This window comes from Panicum virgatum, chromosome 7K, assembly GCF_016808335.1.
Source record: "Panicum virgatum strain AP13 chromosome 7K, P.virgatum_v5, whole genome shotgun sequence".
Classification (NCBI taxonomy): Eukaryota; Viridiplantae; Streptophyta; class Magnoliopsida; order Poales; family Poaceae; genus Panicum; species Panicum virgatum.
This window is the reverse complement of record NC_053142.1, coordinates 3,846,925-3,869,911: the sequence shown is the minus strand read 5'-3', so window position 1 is coordinate 3,869,911 and position 22,987 is coordinate 3,846,925. Positions and strand designations below refer to the sequence as shown.

Genomic DNA, 22,987 nt, shown 5'->3' with positions numbered 1-22,987 from the left:
GGAATCACCTTTTTCTTTTGTGCCGACATCGACCCAGGAGGAATCGTTTGCTCGCCGGTAAGGCCTCGTGATGCGCCGCCAACGGCCCCATGGAGGAGGAAAGAAAATTCATCAAACACGAGGGGATGAGTAAATGTTGCAAAACTACGTTTATTTATTTTGAAAATAGGGAAGGAGCCACCAAAGTTTCCTTACATTTATTTAGAATGAAGAAACACAAAAAAATTGTCCTTGTATTTATTTTGAATGAAGAGCCACAAATCCTCCGTACATTTATCAATTTCGAATGACGACGCACAAAATTCTCCTTAACATTTGTTTCAATGAAGAACCACAGAATTCTCCTTACATTTATTTTGAATGAAGAACTACAAAAAATTATTTGAAGGAGTACAGTAAAACTATATAAAAAGTTCTACGTGAAAGAGGGGTGGACAATGCAAAAAAACGAATTGGACTTTTTAAATCGCAAAGTCATTTTCAATGATATTTTCAAAGATTTGGGGTCAAAAAGAGTAAACCCATACTTGTGCCACGGCCCCTATAAAAAATACTTTGCTCACTTTCATGTAGATTGTAGAATAGACAAATCAGGTGGCGCCTCATCAGCCGGCGCACCGCACGGAAGCGAAGCGGTCGAACACCTCGCGCGCATCCATGGCCACCACCCACCTCCTCACTCCTCCCGGCCTCCACCACCCCTCCCCCTCCCCCGCGGCTCGCCTCCGCGCCACCGCCTCGCTCGCGCACGCGCACGCGCTCCTCCCCTCCCGCCCCCGCCTCGCCGCCCTCCACTCCCACGCCCCGTCCCCGCGCCACCACCGCCGCCGCGGCCGCGCCATGTCCGTCGTCCGCAGCTCCCTCATCGACCCGGACGGCGGCGCGCTCGTCGAGCTCGTCGCCCCGCCCGACCGCCTCCCGGTGCTGCGCGCGGAGGCGGGCGCGCTCCCGCGGGTGCGCCTCGCGCCCGTCGACCTCCAGTGGGCGCACGTGCTCGCCGAGGGGTGGGCCAGCCCGCTGCGCGGGTTCATGCGGGAGGCCGAGTACCTGCAGAGCCTCCACTTCAACTGCATCCGCCTCCCCGACGGGGGCCTCGTCAACATGTCGCTCCCCATCGTGCTCGCAGTCGGGGACGCCGACAAGGAGCGGATCGGGGATAAGCCTGACGTCGCCTTAGAAGGGGCCGACGGCGGCGTCGTCGCCATCCTGCGCAGGTCCGTCCTGCTCCTCCGTTTCTTATATTCTTCTTTGCCAAAACATGATGATGTGTTCTTACGCGTTTTCCGTGCTGCCATTTTGGGTACTTGGTTCGATCAATCACAACTTATTATTACGTGCTTACAATATGTTAGTAACCGCGATGTTCGTTACAACTTCGTGGTTTTTTTTTGTGTGGACGATATATTCGCAATCCAATTGAGATTCTTGCCATCAAGGAAGGCATCATGCTTGGTAGGTATTGGTTGCTGATTTGCATATGGGCGTATTAGAGGAATGTAGCAACTAGGAGTAGCAAGCATTGCCTGATAAAGAATTCCATCTCCACTTAACCAACTTTATGAGATTTCAGTTGCGGAAAATTCCCACGAAGCATCTCAAGTTTGCGGCCTGTTCTTTCTAGTCCACATTTTTGGGTACCTTTGGGGACCATACCAGTACTGGCAAGCTCAATGGATGAGAATTTTTTGGCAAAAAGCTATTGTCCTCCTTGAAGGCGCTGTCCTTTTCCATCACATCGCTTTCATTCTTATTGCACAATGATTTCCTCGTGATGTGTATTTGGCCATATGATTAGTGAGCAACTTGGCTTTGATATCGCTGTGAATGGTCATCAGGTTATATGACCATTGGTCAAATGGTACGTTATCTTCATTGTTACGGATGTTACTTAAATGGGCCCATCTGAACTACATATTTAATAACAAATATCAATTTGATTTGAAATTAAATATCTTTGTGCTCGGTGATTATTAGTTGATTATAAGAGCAATAATGCTTTTTTGCGTGGCCCTTGCAAATTGTCATCTTGATGTGATCACATCTCATGCTGAGGATCTCTTCTTGACATTTGCCCTCTTTTCTGGAGCATGGAGCAATGTCACCATCATCTTGTCACCCCCTTCCATTAGTCTCTCAACTGCATCCATTCAAATGATCCAGGCATATTAAGGTCCTAATTAGTCCTTTCTCTAAAGATCTAGTTGTGTAAACTCATCATTGCTTTTCCTTCAGGATGAATTTTGAGGAAAAATCGGAAAAGTTAACCTCCCCCTCCCTACTTTGACCATTCTGACATCATGATCCCTAGTTAGACTGATATTACTGGATACAGCATACTGACAAGGATTATTCCCTATTGATAACTCAAAGATGCATTCCTTGGTTAAATGTTGAAATCAGACACAGCATATTATTTAATTTATTAAAGCATGAAGCTATATATGAGAACTGATATTACGAAAAAAGGCATTTGTATGCTGATAGTTCACCACACAAAGTTCAACTTGGTCAGCTCAATATGGCAGAGGTACCAGGGCACTAGAAGAAGTTACCCTGATACAAATTATTAATGCAATATTCTGGATTTCTCTTGTTCAGTTAAGGATGATTGACGTATAAGATACAGAAATCATTCCTTTCGTGCATATTTGTCATGTGCAGAAAGTACTGTTCACGACGTGAACAGTAATAGGGTCCAGATATTAGGAAAGATTAGATTAGATTGGTTTGTTATTTCCTTAAATTTAGAGATTGATTTCTTAAGGGTCAAGTCAATGTTTCTTTAGGGTCAAGTCAGCCCATCTCTATATAAGGATGGGATTGTATTTCTTTTGAGGGGGAGAAAGAAAAAGCAAGAATTATCAGGAGAGATCCTCATCTAACTCCGGGCCTTGAGATTGGGCGCAGCCGCCGCCGGCGTGCCCGATCTCAAGTGTCCGGTTCAGCGTCCATTTGTCCCTCACAATTCCCCCAATTTACCTAGTTTTGCATGGTCCCTGATCAGATCCGTGACAATTGGTATCAGTTTGCTTCGGTTTCGATCATGGCTTCTGCTGCCGGTGATCCATCAACATCGGTGGAAGATTTGTGCGCCAACATGCTAGAAGACTGCGCAAATATCAAAGTCTTGCTCCTGAAGTTGAAGGAGAGCTTGCGGCGAGACAAGGCGGCAACACGGCTTCAAGCAGCAGCACGTGGATTCTTGGCCAGGCGACAAGCACGGGCAGCGCTGGAATTGCCACTTTCCGCCGCGGCGGCACAGCAGCAGCTTCAAGACGGCGTCTCCGTGGATCAGCTTGCTTGTCATGAGGCCCTAGTTGTTGCTGATCCAGCCCCTGCTCGAATTCGTAGCCGGTTGAGACCCGCGCTGCCGCAGTTGCCGGTTCGTACCCCATATGGCGTCTCCGTGGTTTGTCTCGCTTTTCCCGCAGGGGCAGATCAACTTCAACTCCTCGGCATGCATCTGCATGGCAAGACCAAGAAATCAGGGTCTTCGGGACATGCTGCCATGCCTCGGCGCCGGCCACCGAGGGCATGCATGCGCTTGGAACCGTGGCCTCCACCTGATCATCACAGCTCGAGGGCGAGCTGTCTTCGAAGGAGGGAGGAGATGTCATGTGCAGAAAGTACAGTTCACGACGTGAACAGTAATAGGGTCTAGATATTAGGAAAGATTAGATTAGATTGGTTTGTTATTTCCTTAAATTTAGAGATTGGTTTCTTAAGGGTCAAGTCAATGTTTCTTAAGGGTCAAGTCAGTCCATCTCTATATAAGGATGGAATTGTATTTCTTTTGAGGGGGAGAAAGAAAAGGCAAGAATTATCAGGAGAGATCCTCATCTAACTCCGGGCCTTGAGATTGGGCACAGCCGCCGCCGGCGTGCCCGATCTCAAGTGTCCGGTTCAGCGTCCATTTGTCCCTCACAATTCCCCCAATTTACCTAGTTTTGCACGGTCCCTGATCAGATCCGTGACAATTGGTATCAGCTTGCTTCGGTTTCGATCATGGCTTCTGCTGCCGGTGATCCATCAACATCGGTGGAAGATTTGTGCGCCAACATGCTAGAAGACTGCACAAAGATCAAAGCCTTGCTCCTGAAGTTGAAGGAGAGCTTGCGGCGAGACAAGGCGGCAACACGGCTTCAAGCAGCAGCATGTGGATTCTTGGCCAGGCGACAAGCACGGGCAGCGCTGGCATTGCCACTTTCTGCCGCGGCGGCACAACAGCAGCTTCAAGACGGCGTCTCCGTGGATCAGCTTGCTTGTCATGAGGCCCTAGTTGTTGCTGATCCAGCCCCTGCTCGAATCCGTAGCCGGTTGAGACACGCGTTGCCGCAGTTGCCGGTTCGTACCCCACATGGCGTCTCCGTGGTTTGTCTCTCTTTTCCCGCAGGGGCAGATCAACTTCAACTCCTCGGCATGCATCTGCATGGCAAGACCAAGAAATTAGGGTCTCCGGGACATGCTGCCACGCCTCGGCGCCGGCCACCGAGGGCACGCATGCGCTTGGAACCGTGGCCTCCACCTGATCATCACAGCTCGAGGGCGAGCTGTCTTCGAAGGAGGGAGATGTCATGTGCAGAAAGTACTGTTCAAGATGTGAACAGTAATAGGGTCCAGATATTAGGAGAGATTAGATTAGATTGGTTTGTTATTTCCTTAAATTTAGAGATTGGTTTCTTAAGGGTCAAGTCAATGTTTCTTAAGGGTCAAGTCAGCCCATCTCTATATAAGGATGAGATTGTATTTCTTTTGAGGGAGGGAGAAAAAGCAAGAATTATCAGGAGAGATCCTCATCTAACTCCGGGCCTTGAGATTGGGCGCAGCAGCCGCCGGCGTGCCCGATCTCAAGTGTCCGGTTCAGCGTCCATTTGTCCCTCACAATTCCCCCAATTTACCTAGTTTTGCACGGTCCCTGATCAGGGACGTGACAATATTAGTAGTACCTTTTTCTTTGGGCAGCTTGCGTAGGCCATGAAGTTAGTCAAAGTGTCACCATTGGCTTTTACATAGCAGTGTCAATGTTCCACTTTTTTTACATTAACTCTGCCGAAAAAATACTATTGTAGCGTTGTGTTACATTATATGCCCTGTATGCAACTTAGGTGAAATTGCAAGAACACTTTCTTAGCTAGTGTAATGTGTTCTTTATCATATAACTCCTACCTTTCTATGCCGAGTTCCTGTCAAAATGTTTGATTATGATACATTCATCTCTGTTCCTCAGAATCGAAATGTACCCCCATAATAAAGAAGAAAGAATCGCGAGAACATGGGGTACAACTGCACCTGGTTTACCCTATGTTGATGAGGCTATTGCATCAGCTGGGAACTGGCTGATTGGTGGTGATCTGGAGGTGTTGGAACCCATCAAATACAATGATGGTCTTGATCACTACAGACTTTCACCTCGGCAACTCAGGAATGAGTTCGACAAGAGGGGGGCTGATGCTGTGTTTGCCTTCCAATTGAGAAATCCAGTACATAATGGTCATGCACTGTTGATGAATGACACTAGAAGGCGTCTCTTGGAAATGGGTTACAAGAATCCCATCCTACTACTACATCCATTAGGTGGATATACGAAAGCTGATGATGTCCCACTGCCGGTTAGAATGGAACAACACAGCAAGGTATACATTTGTCATCTTAAATGTTTACCAGATGTATCATGGAAATTGCTGAAGTTGATTTGTACAGGTCTTAGAAGATGGAGTCCTTGATCCTGAGACTACTATAGTGTCTATATTTCCCTCTCCAATGCATTATGCTGGCCCAACAGAAGTTCAGTGGCATGCAAAAGCACGAATTAATGCTGGTGCCAATTTCTACATAGTAGGCCGTGATCCTGCTGGGATGGGCCATCCCACAGAAAAGAGGGATTTATACAACCCAGACCATGGAAAGAAGGTCTTGAGCATGGCTCCAGGTTTAGAGAAACTCAACATACTGCCCTTCAAGGTGATTGATACAAGTCTCCTTAGCATTTAACATTATTCATTAAACCGTTGGAGGTCCATAAACCTCAATACAATGTCCCTTTACATTGTCCTGTTGCATTAATCTTCAGAGTTGTATTTCAGCATTTAATCCCTTTTTATTTGCATTTTATGCGCATTTACTAAAATATGAATAGTTGATGAATCTGATGGTATTTGCATAATATAATCTTAATAAGAAATCATTTCCCTGTTATGCGAGTACAAGTTTTACTCTTTGTTATCTTCAGCAAAGGAATAGGAGCTATCAGTTCCACCTATGCTACTGAGCTGGGAATCAGTGACAACTACATCATACAAAAATGAGATATTACACTGTTTATCTATCATGATAGGAATTTACTTTTGTTTAGCGTTGATCTGCACACTCAGCTCCAAGCAATTATTGTATTTCTTTTAAATACCATGAAGTTATATTTTTCAGAAATTGGTGAAGTTTCACTATTCATATAGCACATGTGCTTTGAAAAAAAAGAACAAGACACAAAACTGATGTACATACTAGGGATTCAGTTTGATTCATTTTAAAATTTCTTTGACTTATTATCTTTTGTTAAAGAAAAACTTGAACACACTTGTTTTGTTATCCATTTCAGGTAGCAGCTTATGATACAGTGGCAAAGAAGATGGCCTTCTTTGATCCTTCACGCCGTCAAGATTTTCTGTTCATCTCAGGAACAAAGGTGGGCTCATTAGTTCTCACCATATTTGTTATATAAGATTTTGTCGTAGTGATGATTACACCTACTCACAAATAATCTTACATTTGAACCAGATGCGCACTTTTGCCAAAAATGGTGAGAACCCTCCTGATGGTTTCATGTGCCCTGGAGGGTGGAAAGTCCTTGTCGACTACTACAATAGCTTACAAGCGGAAGAAGTGACTCCAGTTCCTGTATGAGATTTATTCCTGTATGACTATGAGACTATTCAATGGCGGGAAAAAAACTGAAAGCAGGTGGTTGGATCATTTGAGCTTTTTTATTTTTTTTATTTTAGGTTGATAGTTGATTGATATGATCAAAGCTTTCGGATTGTTTAATTTTCTTCGTAAGAAACTGAAGCCTGAAAATATTTGTACAAAATTGAGTCGAAAGCAGCATGGCTGTTGTTCTGTAATTGAGCTGGTTCAGCTATAATAGAATGTGTTTAATTTTGTTGAGGGGGGAATACATTATTTGCTTGAATTATCATCAAAACTTGAATTTTGTAACAGGATCAACTGATAATATTATTACCCTGTAACGCATGCTTCACATGATTCTGTACTCAGCAGCCATTCCATGTCCCATTGGATTGTCCTATTCCTCCATCTAATATCCTTACCAGTCCATAATCCTAGCTTCGAACCTGACCGCCTGACCGATTTCCAGAACCCCCCACAGGGAGTCATGAACTAGGCGACTACCATCTATGTAAGTGTAGATCCAGTTTGCGCAACTTGCTGGCGGCATCCGAATCAGACGTATTGAGATTGACAACAGTAATGTTCGCAGGGTGCTTCCTGTCAAATGGTAATAACCGTTAAGCGACCTAGATGTACCAAAGTGTTTGTGCATGATGTTTTCAATAAATAACGGTCCTCCATGAAACAAAAGAAGCTAGCTTATTTCCTTTCAAAAAAGGAAGATAACTTAAATATAGCATGTGTTTCAATAGAAATCATCGAAAACTGACCAATATGATGCATGCATAGGGATGGAAATAAGGTTTCTAACTGGAAATCGCAACTACATGACCACTTAAAAATAGATCGTCGGTATTCTTTCATGGCAAACTTTCATGGCAAATGGTGCCAACCTTACAATATATGCACCGAATAGTCCCTTAATCCATTTTTCAGTAATCGATCTAGATGACATAGCTACTAGATATAATCATAGTAGTTAGGTGTAGTATGTTGAGAGCATATGGTATTTTTGTACAGCAGTCTTCTGCTAAGGACTCTTCTTAGTATTTGAAAGTAAGTGTGCTAATGCAATTGAGTCATCGAAGATCATAGCGGAGATTGGATATTAGTTGGAAGGTATATAGAGGAAAATAGTTTAGAGATGCTTGAGATGCAATCACATATAGGACAATTTAGTGCATTCAACCTTAATTTAACTAGTTACTCTTGCTATACCTACGGATTAGTATCTACCATCCATTGATGTTGCTCATATGCTCTAGTTTATCTACTTTAGTGCTCCCTGTTCATCGAACATGTTCTTTTTATATGCAATCACACTTCATGTTGAGATTGTTCACTTAGGTTAGATGAACCATATTATTATGCTTAATTAGTAATCCTTCTGGATTTGATTAATGTTATGGGATACTCTAGAGAAGAGCTAGATGTCTTCTTGACAATCACGCTAAAAGGCTTGTTATTGCTGTCTATGCTCACAATATTAAAACCACAAGCATGGAGAACACTAAGGTTGGATCGATTCACACATCTCTTCTCTACTAATATAATGCATGAGTTTCTTCCTTATCCTACCCTACTGATTCCCAGCATTCAATAAAAAGCAGAATTAGAAACGTCTAAAAAAATCCAAGAGAAATAGCCATAGTGTTCCACATAGGCTATGGGCAAAAGATTCATGTGTATTTTCCCTCAAAAAAAGATTCATGTGTATGAGAAGAGCTAATTTTTTTATAGAAATTCCTTATTTAATATTGGAAGATAACTAATTCCTTTCCTTGACCTCGTGAATTTTTCTCCCTTATATGACATTGACTTCTAACTCTCATTCCATATTTGATATTTTCGTCACCTCTTTCAGTTAAATCGGGGCTAAACCTCCAAATCGTCACAAAAACATGTATTTATTATGACATATCTAATTGAACTGTACTTATTATGACATGTCTATGTAATTTAAATTCAATGTAAATTGAGGGGGAAAAACTTATCTTCCACTAAACCATTATGCATTTAGATTTGTGCATCTCACAATTTTTAATACTTTGTTAGCAATATTGGTATGCAACAAGACTTATGCATAATAATTTTACAACCGTTGCAACACACTGGCACCCTACTAGGCTGTCACCACCTGATTTTACTTTGACGATGGTGCTTAATTACTTTGAGAAGGGAAATAACTTGTTTTTAAAAAAAACGAGAAGAGAACTAGCTAGCTACAACTGTTTTGGACTCAAAATAATGTTTTGCCCAAATTCTTCTTCTCATGCTGAATGCCGAAACACACTTCATTATTAAAAAGTAATTTGAATCCAACATTTAAGGACCAAATTCAGATATCAAATCACCTTGAACTGTAGGAAAAACCATTGCTATCTCACTATTTTTTCTCTAATTATACACAATTCCTATCCTTACCTATTATGTCAACTAGTAGGGTGCACGTGCGGCACACACGTGTTTTGAAGACCAATGCTGCAAAAAATAAATAAACAAAATATATTATTCCAAATATCAAAAATACCAAGCTGAACACTATGGAAATTACATCGTTTATTAATGGTGCGAATTGAACAATCAGTTGGTTCATCTACTTATCACCATTCCCATGATTGGCCAACATCATTTCACGCATGAGCATGTAGTCTTAAAAATATGTTGTTCGAATCTCTAGGGAGTCCAATGCCAATCCATCTATGTTTCGCCAATGCCAATCCATATATATGTTTCCCTCCATCTATATGTTTCGCCAATGCCAATCCATCTATATGTTTAAGCTATGTTTGAGAGAGCTTTTATGAAACTTGCTTATAAGCTGAGGCTTATCTGATAAGCCGCGGTCTGGAGAATCTGCTATCCAAAATAAGCAAGGTGTTTGGCTGTTTATTACTGATAGATTATTTGTCCTGTGTATAAAATGACCATTATACCCTTGAGGCTGATAATACCTCTTTTTGTTTGTAACACTGATGTAAAGGCAATTTTCGGCATCTTTTTAAAGTTTGAGATAGAAATCTAGTACTATTAAAATGTAACATACCAAAATATGAAAATGAAATATTCCATTCAGTTAATGAGACAACCAAAATCACAATTAAAACTTGATTTTGCCAGCAGCTATGCTACTTTTTCAAGATACCATGAGTCCAACATGAACAGTTGTGAAATAGTGAAATCACAATCATAATTTTACAAATTAGCCACTTCGCCAGTAAATAAAAATTAGCACCGCATGTGAGTTAACATACATGACCGTTAAATCTGAGAGGTTCCATACCAAGGGTCATCTTCACCAAATGGCGCTGTCCATTCGGTACCGCAGCGCGGAACTGGGCCGGAAGGGCGAGCAGGTCGCCACACCTCAATTATTTTTGCCACCAAATATTCCATTCAATATCTATGAGGAATTAACATAATTGTTTAATATAAAGCAAAATGACACCAGCATCTTGTCATGAAACGGCCATCTAAAGAGCGCTGCAAGCATGTGTTTTTCGAAAAAAAAGATTCCTTCAGAGCGGATGTTTAAACTCACACATGATTAACTTGCAGACCATTGCTAATAATGTAGCACATCCAGAAAATATTAACATATACCTCACTTCTAACAGCATCCTTATGATGCCAAATCAGGATATGGTGCAAACTCGATACTATCATAGTGATATGCAAACAATATTGGTAGCATCATCGAATGCGCCGAGATTAAATCAGATAATACCAAACTAAAACTCTGATTCCATAAATGCCTCCAAATTAAATTTTGATATTAGTTCGCTTCATTGAGGATCCCATAATATTTGCAGCGGGACCAAGATCATCAGCTCCATCAGATTCTCCTATGAATTTGCTCAGCTTTGCACAAAAGTAGCCCCCTATTTCTCCACAAACATAATGAAATGATCAGAATGGCTACATAAACATGCTCCCTGCAATATAAATAGTTCATATCAGAAGAAATTACTAAACAAAACAAATTAACTTGGCAGCACACATATTTTCTCGATTAATTTTGCAGCAAACAGATTCCAAGAAACCTAATGGAAATAGTGAAAACCTTTTATTAACCACGAAAGTTAGTAGCCATTTGTATCGAAGGTGGGCACTCCCCATTTGTATCAAAGCAACATAATTTAATAATAGATTCCACAAGTTGCACATGAGAAAAACACTCTCAAATCTCAATGGAATTTGACTTGCTCATTTCACCAGTTGGTAGTTGATAAAAAACAACTTAAACAGAATCATGGATCAGAATGCATTTGCTACAAACTAAAAGAGATGTGAGTTTTTTTTTTCAGTTTATGTACTTTCTTGGGCTGACTTTGATGAGAAACAGAGCGCCGTTATTGGTTGGAAGTGGAAAATCGTGAGCAAAGTTAGATGCATAGCGCTGCTCTCTTTTTTTAATGCTTCAAGATGTCTTATGTGCACAAGTTGTGTAGAACTGATGGTTCTCTCTGGTAGATGGATATTTCACTATTAAGAGTCAAAGCGCACAAACACAACTATAAGGATGGTATTAACACAAGTGGTGCAAAATGGACATACCAGTTGGCCGCAAGCATCATGCAAAGTTTTAGTCTTCGTGGCAACACTCGAGTGCAAGGACTGTAGTTCTTCAAACAAGTTCAATGTATCATCAACCTGTAGAGATGCACTTTAAAAGGGTTAAAACTGAAAGGGCAAAGGTGTATACGTCTGTACAGATTTTTTTCAACATAAAGAAACAAAAAAAATTGCAGCCTTAATTGCTTCAGGATGCTGTCACATGTGTTGACACGCTCCTCTAATGTATTCTCATAAAGGCGATACTTCTCCTCTGTCTATCAATAAACAATGTCTCCAGAGTGAGCAAACAATGTTATCATAATTTTTCTGTCGCCAAGAGAAATAGTGACATTAAACAAAACTCAGATTTCACAGCCGACTCCAGTTTTACAAACCACCTGTAGAACTACATGAAAGAAAATTGTAATTTGAACATTGCATTTTCAGTGATAGTTACAAGTAGCACTACAGCCATGAAGCAAAAGGTTAAGGAACAAAAGAATGAAAACCTTATGTGTATTCACCAAGACCGCATCCATTGCACCAGCCTCCTCCAAAGCAGACTCTCTCTCTGGAACTGTCACACCTCCATCCTTCCGTGAACTCTTTTTCTGATATAAACACCCAGAAAACACATTTAAGAAACTATATATGAACTATATTAACCCAAACCAGAAAAAGGAACACTAAAATAGGGCAAATATATTGTACAGTAGGAGCCATTCAATGAAATTACCCGAGAAGACTGAACATGTGCTTAGAATCCCAAGTTCCCAACTCAACAAAAATAAATCGCTTAAACCCTGCTTGCATTGCCAACTCAAACCCAATTTCACCGGGTTCCACTGCAGCCAGGCACAAAATTTACAGCACAAAATAGCCCAAATAACATCCCCACGACATCCCAACATCCACTGATTAAACTAAATATTGCATACAAAAAATGAAGACAATTCTCAAATGGCTGGGGCCTCACCAGGTTCGCTGGGAACGGCGTCTAATCCAAACTAAATTGCGCATGATAGCATTACGATTACAATTCTACCAGTCTTCAGAATACAGTAGGTCACATGTTGTGGTATGCACCTTCAAGTGGTGCAAATAGAGGGGTACGTACCGGGTTCTATTAAAGTGATAACTGTGTCTTCTGAATCCTCGAGGCTTACTGCAAAACCGCAAACATAATAGATTGGTTTAAAGAATAACATATACATCAAAAGTATGGAGCCGTGCTCCAATTTCCGACTGCATGTGCCTAATCTTTATATTTTTTTTTCTTAAACCTACATCTCATAACCTTCAGGAGCTCAGGTTTACCAAATTGCTGTATGCATCAAGTCACATGGTAAGCAAATGATTGTAAATATCTGACCCAAAAATGCAGTGACACTGAATAAAGTGGCACACGAATTGAAGAAAAAAAGAAAGAAGAGTGTCGAATGGGGCATTACCTCATACACCTGCTGTGCACCTAGAACAGGAGCCCCACTCCCAAAGGCAAGACTCCAATGGCAATTCCCGTGACCGCGTAAGGAGTGTGAGGGGAGCCTCCGTGGGGCTGCGCGTCGATGGTGGCGAGGCCGGCCATCAGCCCCCACATCGGGCCCCGCATAAGTTTAGTGACAAATATAAAGAAATAGTAGCACACCTTCCTTTGAAAGCATCCGTCTTTCTAAAATTGGTGCCAAAAAGATGATTCAAAAGTGTACTTTTCCCTGCAAGAAAAAGAGGAAGATGGTGAAATTAAATAAACGGAAATACCAAGTAAACAGATCGACACAATGGAAAAAAAGGACCACATACCACTACTTTGCGGGCCCATTATTGATACAACAGCATACGAGAGCCTGCACTCACCCAATCTAGCTTCCTTCATGAAGTTCTCCAATTCGGAGACATTGAAAACCCCATCACCGTCAATGAGGTGTGTAGAGAAACACACATCCCCCATTTCTGATCTGCAAGACATGAATGCATGAAAAATTCGTAATAAGCCATCGCATTCATAATTCCCATTTCTGATCTGCAAGACATGAATGCATGGAAAATACGTAATAAGCCATCACATTCATAATCATGAAGGAAACTACCTAAAACCCAAAGTAATAGGGATAAGATTGCAGAGCTTTGCCTGTCTCCAGCATTCTCTAAAAGCAAAATGGGACACAAAGCTTATTCTAAGAGTTTAGCACACAAGAAGAATACCTAGGGCTTTCAAAGACCAGACCATCAAGCTGTATGCCTGTACAGCAGGACAATCAGGCACTTGTCATACATTTGCCTGTACATGCTCAATTTATTCTAACTGAGCATGTTGGTTTCATACATTTGGCTGCAAATAACCATGAGAGTGCACAGTTAAATTAATTTGTTTAAACTGGATCCATACAGACTGATGCTGGCATGCAAGTGAAGGTGTTGAAGTCAGGACATAAAAAATTTATCCAAAAGAACCAGGGAATGAATTACAGTAGTAGCTCCTCCAATATTTGCTTGTGATGTGCCTTGTCAAACCATCCCAAAGAGCTGCAAATGCCATACACTGAATAAAGGTTATGAGCACGAATAGGCAACCATTCATTAAAAAGAATGATAAGTCTAGATGTTAACCCTCCAAATGTAGTAAATTAGCCAGTACAATGTAAGGGTTATAGCTTATACTTACTGAATAGCAGCAGCTTTCAGAAGAGCTAGAGATTCAGTTGCTTAGATTTCAGACATGCTTGTATTATCCCAATTAAATATATCCATAATAAAATATTTTGAAATTCAGTTTCTGGAGGAAAAATAGCAAATTGATGGTTCAGATTGTACACCCTGCAAGGAACAAGAAAGGATGTAAGTAAATAAGAGTGGGGATTTATTGGTGCAAAATATGATCCAATACTAATCCTAGATAGAATAGAACTTAAAGCAAGCCCAAAATAAATGATTAGAAATTAGGATGCCATGAACAGCTCTCAATATTACTCAAAATATTATTAAGAAAATGATAATGCATCTACATGAAAAACAATTAGAAACTCACCAATATAGAATGCAAATAGATTTGTCCGATTCTTTTCTATTGTACTGTTATTTTATAGCTGAACCTTTCAGCTAGTTCTTTTTCATAAGTGCTACTCGATTATAGCTGAACCAATATAGAATGCAAATAATTTTGTGTATCTTTTCTTTTCTCTTGTACTGTTCTTTTTTAACTGACTTCAGCCAGGCCTTTTTCTATAGTAAAGGCTACTCACTCATGCTTCTACTCACCTGAGCCCACAGTTAGTGAAGGTGCATGTAATGAAATGTTCCATTAGTATAATTTTTACCACCAAAAACACCCACTGCAGTCTGCATGGTCCTGCAAGAATACTTCAGAGTTAAAGAGAGTGAGGCTCACTTTAAAAATTACATACCATTGAAATTTACACCCATACTACACTATGCCTGAGCAACTCCTTGACTATCAGCAAGCATGGAGTTAACTGCAAGTCAATGAATCAATCTGACCACCACCATATTAGGCCGACCTTTAGCAAGTATCACTGAATACACCGATGACACTAACAATTCATCAAACAGGAAGCATAGAACAAATGAAGCTAACTATTATGTGTCTAAATCCAAATTAATCAATGCAACAAATGAGTAAAGGCATCCTTGGACGGCACAATATATGAGTCTGTAGGCAATCAAAATGGTTAGATAATTGAGCCATTGTTAAATCATAAATCATATAAAGCATGCGAAGATAGCAGACAAAGTGATTATGCTTCAATTTGAACTGAATAGCTCCGTGGCACGATTACCTTTTAGCACTGAACCAGACCAATGTTTAAACAAAATGGTTGCTACCCAGGACACAGTGATTGCCCTAAACAACAAGAAAGAAAATATTGCTTATTCCACTTATGTGCTACGCTTCCATGTAGAATAAGAAAATTGGTTCATCTTTCACCTCCAAAATATCTTGGGTAAATCACGATCCTTCCCTGCAAAAAACACAAAATAATAACTTCGCTTAGCACCTGCACAACAAGTTAAGAACTCATGTCGTGAAGAATGCACATGTACACCAATCAGATTCTTAAAAAATGCACCAAAGAAAACAAGCAATGCAATTCACACATGCAGAGTTGTCCTCGCCAGCAGGCAAGCACATGTATTTCTGTAGTGGGGGGCACAAGGATGGATGACAGCTATGCGGCAACGACATGGGAGGGGGTCAGCACTAACTGGGCATGGTGCGGTTTCTTCCTGCCGCCGTCGGCTCTGCGTGATTGGAGGGCGACGGTTCCGCGAGCAGCCGGCCGGGGCAGAGAGAGCTCGGAGATCCGTGAGCGAAGACCCGCAGCGTCTCGGCCTGACTGGGAGGCCGGCGCCGCATGGGATTGGCTGGTGGGTCATACAACTATTCAAACAGCGAACAAACAAACAAGGATAACCAGCGGCGAGGAGCACGGGTAAGCCGAGCCGCGAAGGAGGGGACCCAGTGAACCGAGGCGGCGAGGAGGGAGGGGAGGGGTAGGATAGGGCGGCAATGCGATGCGAGCTGACCTTATCGGGCTGGAGGTAGACCCTGTCGCAGAAGAGCAGCACGACGCCGGCCTCGTCGAGCACGCCCGCGAGCGCGGCGGCCTCGGCGCGCGTCCTGGCCGCGGCGGCCTCCTGGCGCACGCGCAGCAGGTCTGCGTACGGGATCACCTCCCCGTCCCCGAGTTGCCGCTTGAGTGCGTCGACATTGGCTAGCCGCATCAGCCGCCGCACTTCCGCCGGTGTCACCTCCTCCTCCCCGTCCCACCTCACCGCCTCCGCACCCGGGAGCGACGCATAGCCGCGGCTGGGGCTGCAGCGCTGGAGCGCGCACGGCGGCGGCGACCACAGGCGGCGCGCGCCGGAGGCCCCGTGCCCGGCCGGAGCGTGGCCCGCGGCAGCCACGGAGAGCGCGACCAACGCCGCGGCCGCCCGCTTCTGGTGAGGCTAGAGGGGGAGGCGAGAGCGGCGGCGGCGGGGCACCGCAGCGAGGGCGGGCTCGGTGCCAGGGTCGGGCTCGGGTCATGGTGCAGGGGTGCGGTGGCGGTGGCGGCGGCGGCGGGGGCAGAGGAGTCGAGCGCGGGGGAGGGCGACGGTGACAGCGATGGGGAAAGAGAGGGCGACAGAGGCGCGTGGAAGGGGCGAGGTTGGGTGCGGCAGAGAAGGAAGGAAACGGGGAGAGAGCATGATTCACGGCGTCACGAGGGCGCCGCGAGGCAGCAGCATCACGAGGGCGCCACGACCCGACGTTGCGCCGCGTCCCCAGCGCGATCTCGGTGGTGATTGGGGCGTGATGAGCGGGCGGGTACGAGGGGAGGGTAGAAAACCCATTGGTGAAAAAAACCCGGCGCAGGGGGCGCGGTATCGCGGCTCCACGGGGATGCGCGATGATTTCAGTCTGCCAACCTTCCCTGTCAAACATTTGGTGCTTTCGGATGGGCCCAAAAGTAGAGGTATGTGAGGTGGATATGGGGGCTAGCTTTGGTGAGGATTGTTTCAATTGTCATGGATTCTTATAGTAGATAGATAGATAGATTATATGTTTCTTGTGTAGCATAATCCTTGTTGTATTGGAGTTGCCGCATTTTTATTTCCTAAGTCGTAATAAAAGTGAAAACAATTTACAAACAACAAGTCTCCATCTCTACTTCGGACGTCGCTCACTCACCTTGGTGCGTCGCCCGTCAACTGCGTCCCTCGCCCAATCCGTACACTTGGTGCTCGTCGTCCTGCCGAATCGGCCGGGCTTTGCTAGGCCTCCCTGCCGTACGATCCCCCCCCCCCCCCCCCCCCCCTCTCTGGATTTGCTGCATCGGCTGCTGTAGCATCCCCTACCCTCGTGAATGAGGGATTGCAGGACAGAAGCTGCGTGCCTCCGCATCATCCACACCTCGATGACCTCGCCCCCACACGTCCTCCTCCTCGGCGCTGCTTGGCATGAGATGCAAGCGACCGTGGCCTTAGGTGAGTTCGTTAATCCTTCTCCTCAGCACTCGTTGTGTGATTTGGGTGAACAGGATTGTTGGATGTTTCTTCCAATATGGCAATAATTACTGACACCACCACTCCACCCTAGGATTTTTGGGGACGTACTGACGTTCGCCTCCAATGCTAATGAAGCATTCACTGACCACTGCATACCAGGTGCTTGTGTTTTTGCCAACACCATTGATCTTTTATATTGGATAATCACTGTAATGTTTTGTTTTGTAGAATGTACACTTTAAATCAGCATGTTGAATGTGCGGATATATCTACACACAAGCTTTGGTATACTTGTTCTCTGCTTCTATTCTAAATTAATTCCATATTTCTTCTCTTATCTATACAACTAAAAAGAGGCTAAGGGTGACGTTTTTCTTGGTCTTTCATCCCCTGTCTGAGCGGCGCCCTATGGTCCTTCGCCGTCCGTCCTCGGGGAAACGAGGAGCGTCTGATCGTCTCCCGTGCAATCTGAGCGCTCCCACACCCTCACCTGACCAGCCTCCCACACAGCATGCCGCCTTCCCCATCGGCTCCGCCCGACGCTCTCCCCCTCACAAACATTTTCTAACCTGCCTTGAAAGTTCTTAGTAAACAGCTTAGTTTTTGTAATGTTGGTGGATATTTTGCCAAAATAACCAAATCGATCTATCTTATTCCTTTTCTAACAAACCAAATCCATCTAATCTAATCTGACAGGTACTGTTCATGTGGTACTGTTCCGCGTGGGCCCTTGGGCTGTCTCCACCTGCCATCTCGGTGGCAGCTGCCCATGACAGTTTTAATGTACCATTTATTTGTCTACAAGCCTGTTACCATGTAATAGACGTATTTTTTTATGGGCACCAGTAACATATGTCAAGTCCAGGATTAGCTGTCGATTTTCCTGTTTGGGTTTACCGTTTATTTTGATGTTGTCTACTACATTAAAGTAGAGTGTGCTCACTAACCTTCATATCATAACACCAGAGATTCAACATAGAAATGTGATGTGGGGGTTCTATTTTCTGAAAGTAATATTTATTTAGATTTTTCTTCTATATATTGAGAAGAATGGTTATGATCATAGGCTTAATTTATTTTTATAACCATAAACCATTTAATAACTAACCTAATATACAAAAAGATGAATACTTGCCTTGGAAAGTTACTCGCGCACGCACTGCTCCAGACCTGTGGACGCGGCTCCGCATGTCCACGACTCGACATTTCCGCAGCAACTCTGTTGGTCTACGCGCGTTCATGCATCCGCGACGCGCACACACTGACGACTGACTCAAGCACGCCAGGAACACACCCATGGCTCGACACACGCACACACAGCCATGTCAAGATTATTGCTAACACGCGGAGCCCGCGCTGCCGGAGAACGGAGGCGGCGGAGGTCGGAGGTACCAAGCGACGGGAAGGTTCGGTTCGATCCTAGGTTCAACGGGTCACGACCCTATCTCTCCCTCAATCGTTTGGGTTCGGTTGGACTTGACCCGTTTCCAGATTACAAGAGCGGACCGTGTTCGAGAGAGGTTCGAACCGCACCCCTTGCACCCATACATGGCGATGTACTCGGTGACAGCGCCGGCGTCGGCGCCGACTTGCATGGTGATGCTGCTAGACTGGGACCCCGGCCCGGAGCTCATGCAAAGGGCCAGCGGGTGATCCTGCTCCCAGCATGAGTGGCCGTGCAGTCAGGGTGGCACAGATGAGGGGCATACCTAAAGCGGATGGGAGAGCAGCATGGGTGTAAGTAAAGCTTGGAAGCCCAGGGAAGTAGACATGCTCATCGTGTGTTTTGCTTGCAGTTTAGTTTTCTAAAAGCCATTTGCAGAGTTCTGTAATATGATGCCCATGCATTTGCTAAACCTTGCAAAAACAGAATTGGACCAAACTATATGCTAAATCGTTCAGTTACTGCTGTCTTTGCACACTGTTTCTGCATTTTGCCATTCCTTTCATAGGCAGTAGGCACTGTCTTGCCAAAGCCCTCCTTCCATAGGCAGTCTTGCTAAAAGCCCAAACGTTGCTGGCTAGTGGCTGGTCGATCGCTTCTGGGCTTCTGGAATTGTGGCTGGTCGATCGCTTCTGGGCTTCTGGAATTGTGGCTTGCAACTTAAACACACTTCAAAATTTTTTGGACCTACAATTGCCAAAAGCCTCTTCTTTCTTTGCCAAAAAGTATGTCTTTTTTCTAATTCAAGAGCTACACATATCACAGTACATGTTCATATGTTTAAACTTCCTGTGTTAGTATACACGCATGTACCGACTTCCTTGTATGTTGTTTTGCCGCAATGCTAATTTTACTTTTTTTTATGAATTGTTTAGTTATTTTATTGTTTATAAATGCTCAGCTTTCACATTTATTATTCTAGCTAACCTTCCCTTTGTTGCTGAGTGAGGCAGAAGCTGCCTTCCCTTTTAAAATGAGTCTCAGCCGCTGTAATGCCACCTGCCCCTCCCCTCCCCCTACCTTCCATTCATAGATTACAAAAAATGGTTTATATATATTTTTTTATTCTAAGTAAGGTGTTCAAGTACTTGTGGATCTTGCCCGGGCAGCAAATGATAAAGATGACAGAGTTAAAAATATTGTCAGAGAAAATATACAGAAGTTGTCCAGGAAAGAAAAAAATGAATTGCAGGATGGTTACTGTGAAGGCTTCACTTTCATTTCCAATGCTGCTCGATGGGGGCAGCAGTTTCTTATGGAAATATTAGTGGTGGATTGTAATCTTGACCCCAAAAAACCAGATCTTCATTACGGTATGGCTTGTCTCTTCTTTTGTATTGAAGTTTAGTAATTCCATGCTGCTGCTGGTGTAAATATTTCCATAATTGTAAATGTGCATTTGTTTTTGCAGGTATGACTCCACTTCACCATGCAGCTGCATGTGGGCAAACAGAAATGGTTATGACTCTAGTAGAAACATACGATTGTCCACTTTAAACTATTGATGACTGCAATTCGACTCCACTCTGTCTTGCTATCATGAACGGTTAGTTTGCGCATTTTGTGTATGTTTAATGCATATATCCTATGTGTTACCCACTTTTTGTGTTTTCAGGTAAAGTCGATACTGCTAAAACCCTCATTGATCTTGGTGCTCAACTGGACGTGGAGAACATTTATGGTACACCGTTACATATTGCTGGATTTGGTGCGAACCTTGATGGAGTGAAGCTGATGTATGAGAAGTATCCTGAGGTGAGCATTTATTTTCATAATAAACCATATATTTATATGTGTTGCAAGAAATAAACCATGCTATCATTAATATCACAATGAATAACTTTGTAAAACAAACAGAGATCATGCCTGTACAATTTAATGAGCAATGCAAGATCATCAAACACACAGGAAACAAATATAGTCAGCCATATAGTATCAAGAATTTGTTACATGTGGATGGTAGTCATTGTAATGTGGATGGTAGTCATTGTAATGTAACAAATTCTTGATACTATATGGCTGACTATGTTTGTTTTCTGTGTGTTTGATGATCTTGCATTGCTCATTAAATTGTACAAGCATGATCTCTGTTTGCTTTACAAAGTTATTCATTGTGTTATTAATGATAGCATGGTTTATTTCTTGCAACACATATAAGTATATGGTTTATTATGAAAATAAATGCTCACCTCAGGATACTTCTCATACATCAGCTTCACTCCATCAAGATTCGCACCAAATCCAGCAATATGTAACGGCGTACCATAAATGTTCTCCACGTCCAGTTGAGCACCAAGATCAATGAGGGTTTTAGCAGTATCGACTTTACCTGAAAACACAAAAAGTGGGTAACACATAGGATATATGCATTAAACATACACAAAATGCGCAAACTAACCGTTCATGATAGCAAGACAGAGTGGAGTCGAATTGCAGTCATCAATAGTTTAAAGTGGACAATCGTATGTTTCTACTAGAGTCATAACCATTTCTGTTTGCCCACATGCAGCTGCATGGTGAAGTGGAGTCATACCTGCAAAAACAAATGCACATTTACAATTATGGAAATATTTACACCAGCAGCAGCATGGAATTACTAAACTTCAATACAAAAGAAGAGACAAGCCATACCGTAATGAAGATCTGGTTTTTTGGGGTCAAGATTACAATCCACCACTAATATTTCCAAAAGAAACTGCTGCCCCCATCGAGCAGCATTGGAAATGAAAGTGAAGCCTTCACAGTAACCATCCTGCAATTCATTTTTTTCTTTCCTGGACAACTTCTGTATATTTTCTCTGACAATATTTTTAACTCTGTCATCTTTATCATTTGCTGCCCGGGTAAGATGCACAAGTACTTGAACACCTTAATTAGAATAAAAAAAATACATATAACCTTTTTTTGTAATCTATGAATGGAAGGTAGGGGGAGGGGAGGGGCAGGTGGCATTATGGCGGCTGAGACTCATTTTGAAAGGGAAGGCAGCTTCTGCCTCACACAGCAACAAAGGGAAGGTTACCTAGAATAATAAATGTGAAAGCTGAGCTTTCATAAACAATAAAATAATTAAACAATTCATAAAAAAGTAAAATTAGCTTTGCGGCAAAACAACATACTAGGAAGTCGGTACAGGAAGTTTAAACATATGAACATGTACTGTGATATGTGTTGCTCTTGAATTAGAAAAAAGGCATACTTTTTGGTAAAGAAAGAAGAGGCTTTTGGCAATTGTAGCTCCAAAAATTTTTGAAGTGTGTTTAAGTTGCAAGCCACAATTCTAGAAGCCCAAAATCGATCGACCAGCCACTAGCCAGCAACGTTTGGGATTTTAGCAAGACTGCCTATGGAAGGAGGGCTTTGGCAAGACAGTGTCTACTGCCTATGAAAGGAATGGCAAAATGCAGAAACAGTGTGCAAAGACAGCAGCAACTGAACGATTTGGCATATAGGTTCGTCGAATTCTGTTTTTGCAAGGTTTAGTAAATGCATGGGTACCATATTACAGAACTATGCAAATGGCTTTTAGAAAACTAAACTGCAAGCAAAACACACGATGAGCATGTCTACTTCGCTGGGATTCCAAGCTTTACTTACACCCATGCTGCTCTCTCATCCACTTTAGGTATGCCCCTCATCTGTGCCACCCTGCCTGCACGGCCACTCATACTGGGAGCAGGATCACCCGCTGGCCCTTTGCATGAGCTCCAGGACGGGGTCCCAGTCTAGCAGCATCACCATGCAAGTCGGCGCCGACGCCGGCGCCGTCACCGAGTACATCGCCATGTATGGGTGCAAGGGGTGCAGTTCGAACCTCTCTCGTACATGGTCCGCTCCTGTTATCTGGAAACGGGTCAAGTCCAACCGAACCCAAATGATTGAGGGGGAGATAGGGTCGTGACCCGTTGAGCCTAGGATCGAACCGAACCTTCCCACCGCTCGCTACCTCCGCCGCCTCCGTTCTCCGGCAGCGCGGGCTCGGCGTGTTAGCAATAATCTTGACATGGCTGTGTGTGCGTGTGTGTCGAGCCATGGGTGTGTTCCTGGCGTGCTTGAGTCAGTCGTCAGTGTGTG

The 22,987-nt window shown here is 43.4% G+C and overlaps 2 protein-coding genes and 2 long non-coding RNA genes across 7 annotated transcripts; 2 read left to right on the top strand and 2 right to left on the bottom strand.

Annotated features, from left to right (window-relative positions):
* The first annotated feature begins 584 nt into the window (after nt 1–584).
* On the top strand, nt 585–7,212 carry LOC120639599 (ATP sulfurylase 2-like). The gene is made up of 5 exons (XM_039915469.1): nt 585–1,214; nt 5,228–5,633; nt 5,701–5,961; nt 6,596–6,682; nt 6,775–7,212. Exons 1-5 carry the CDS (start codon nt 658–660, stop codon nt 6,898–6,900), a joined length of 1,437 nt encoding a protein of 478 aa, XP_039771403.1. The 5' UTR covers nt 585–657; the 3' UTR covers nt 6,901–7,212.
* A 2,830-nt stretch (nt 7,213–10,042) lies between these two features.
* On the bottom strand, nt 10,043–14,109 carry LOC120639604. 4 transcript variants are annotated; one of them, XR_005661510.1, is made up of 9 exons: nt 13,933–14,109; nt 13,669–13,795; nt 13,267–13,421; nt 12,915–13,178; nt 12,200–12,628; nt 11,973–12,074; nt 11,464–11,559; nt 10,510–10,841; nt 10,043–10,309 (listed from the first exon to the last, which is right to left on the bottom strand). It is a non-coding gene; the product is annotated as an uncharacterized LOC120639604 (long non-coding RNA). The 4 variants fall into 4 exon arrangements; XR_005661509.1 differs by lacking the exon at nt 10,043–10,309 and having other exon boundaries at nt 10,403–10,841; XR_005661512.1 differs by lacking the exon at nt 10,043–10,309 and having other exon boundaries at nt 10,403–10,787.
* Nucleotides 14,110–17,262: 3,153 nt separating this feature from the next.
* LOC120643151 lies at nt 17,263–22,814 on the top strand. The gene is made up of 4 exons (XM_039919668.1): nt 17,263–17,448; nt 17,561–20,459; nt 20,529–20,668; nt 22,539–22,814. Exons 2-4 carry the CDS (start codon nt 20,453–20,455, stop codon nt 22,812–22,814), a joined length of 423 nt encoding a protein of 140 aa, XP_039775602.1. The 5' UTR covers nt 17,263–17,448; nt 17,561–20,452.
* Nucleotides 21,103–21,712, bottom strand: LOC120639605. The gene is made up of 3 exons (XR_005661513.1): nt 21,545–21,712; nt 21,312–21,422; nt 21,103–21,242 (listed from the first exon to the last, which is right to left on the bottom strand). It is a non-coding gene; the product is annotated as an uncharacterized LOC120639605 (long non-coding RNA).
* Nucleotides 22,815–22,987: the final 173 nt, after the last annotated feature.

Coding starts and splice junctions, on each gene's coding strand:
- LOC120639599 (XM_039915469.1), top strand. CDS start 658: ATGGCCACCACCCACCTCCTCACTCCTCCCGGCCTCCACCACCCCTCC. Junction 5,634..5,700: donor GAATGGAACAACACAGCAAG/GTATACATTTGT, acceptor TGATTTGTACAG/GTCTTAGAAGATGGAGTCCT. Junction 5,962..6,595: donor TCAACATACTGCCCTTCAAG/GTGATTGATACA, acceptor TATCCATTTCAG/GTAGCAGCTTATGATACAGT.
- LOC120643151 (XM_039919668.1), top strand. Junction 20,669..22,538: donor TGTATGAGAAGTATCCTGAG/GTGAGCATTTAT, acceptor CATCCACTTTAG/GTATGCCCCTCATCTGTGCC.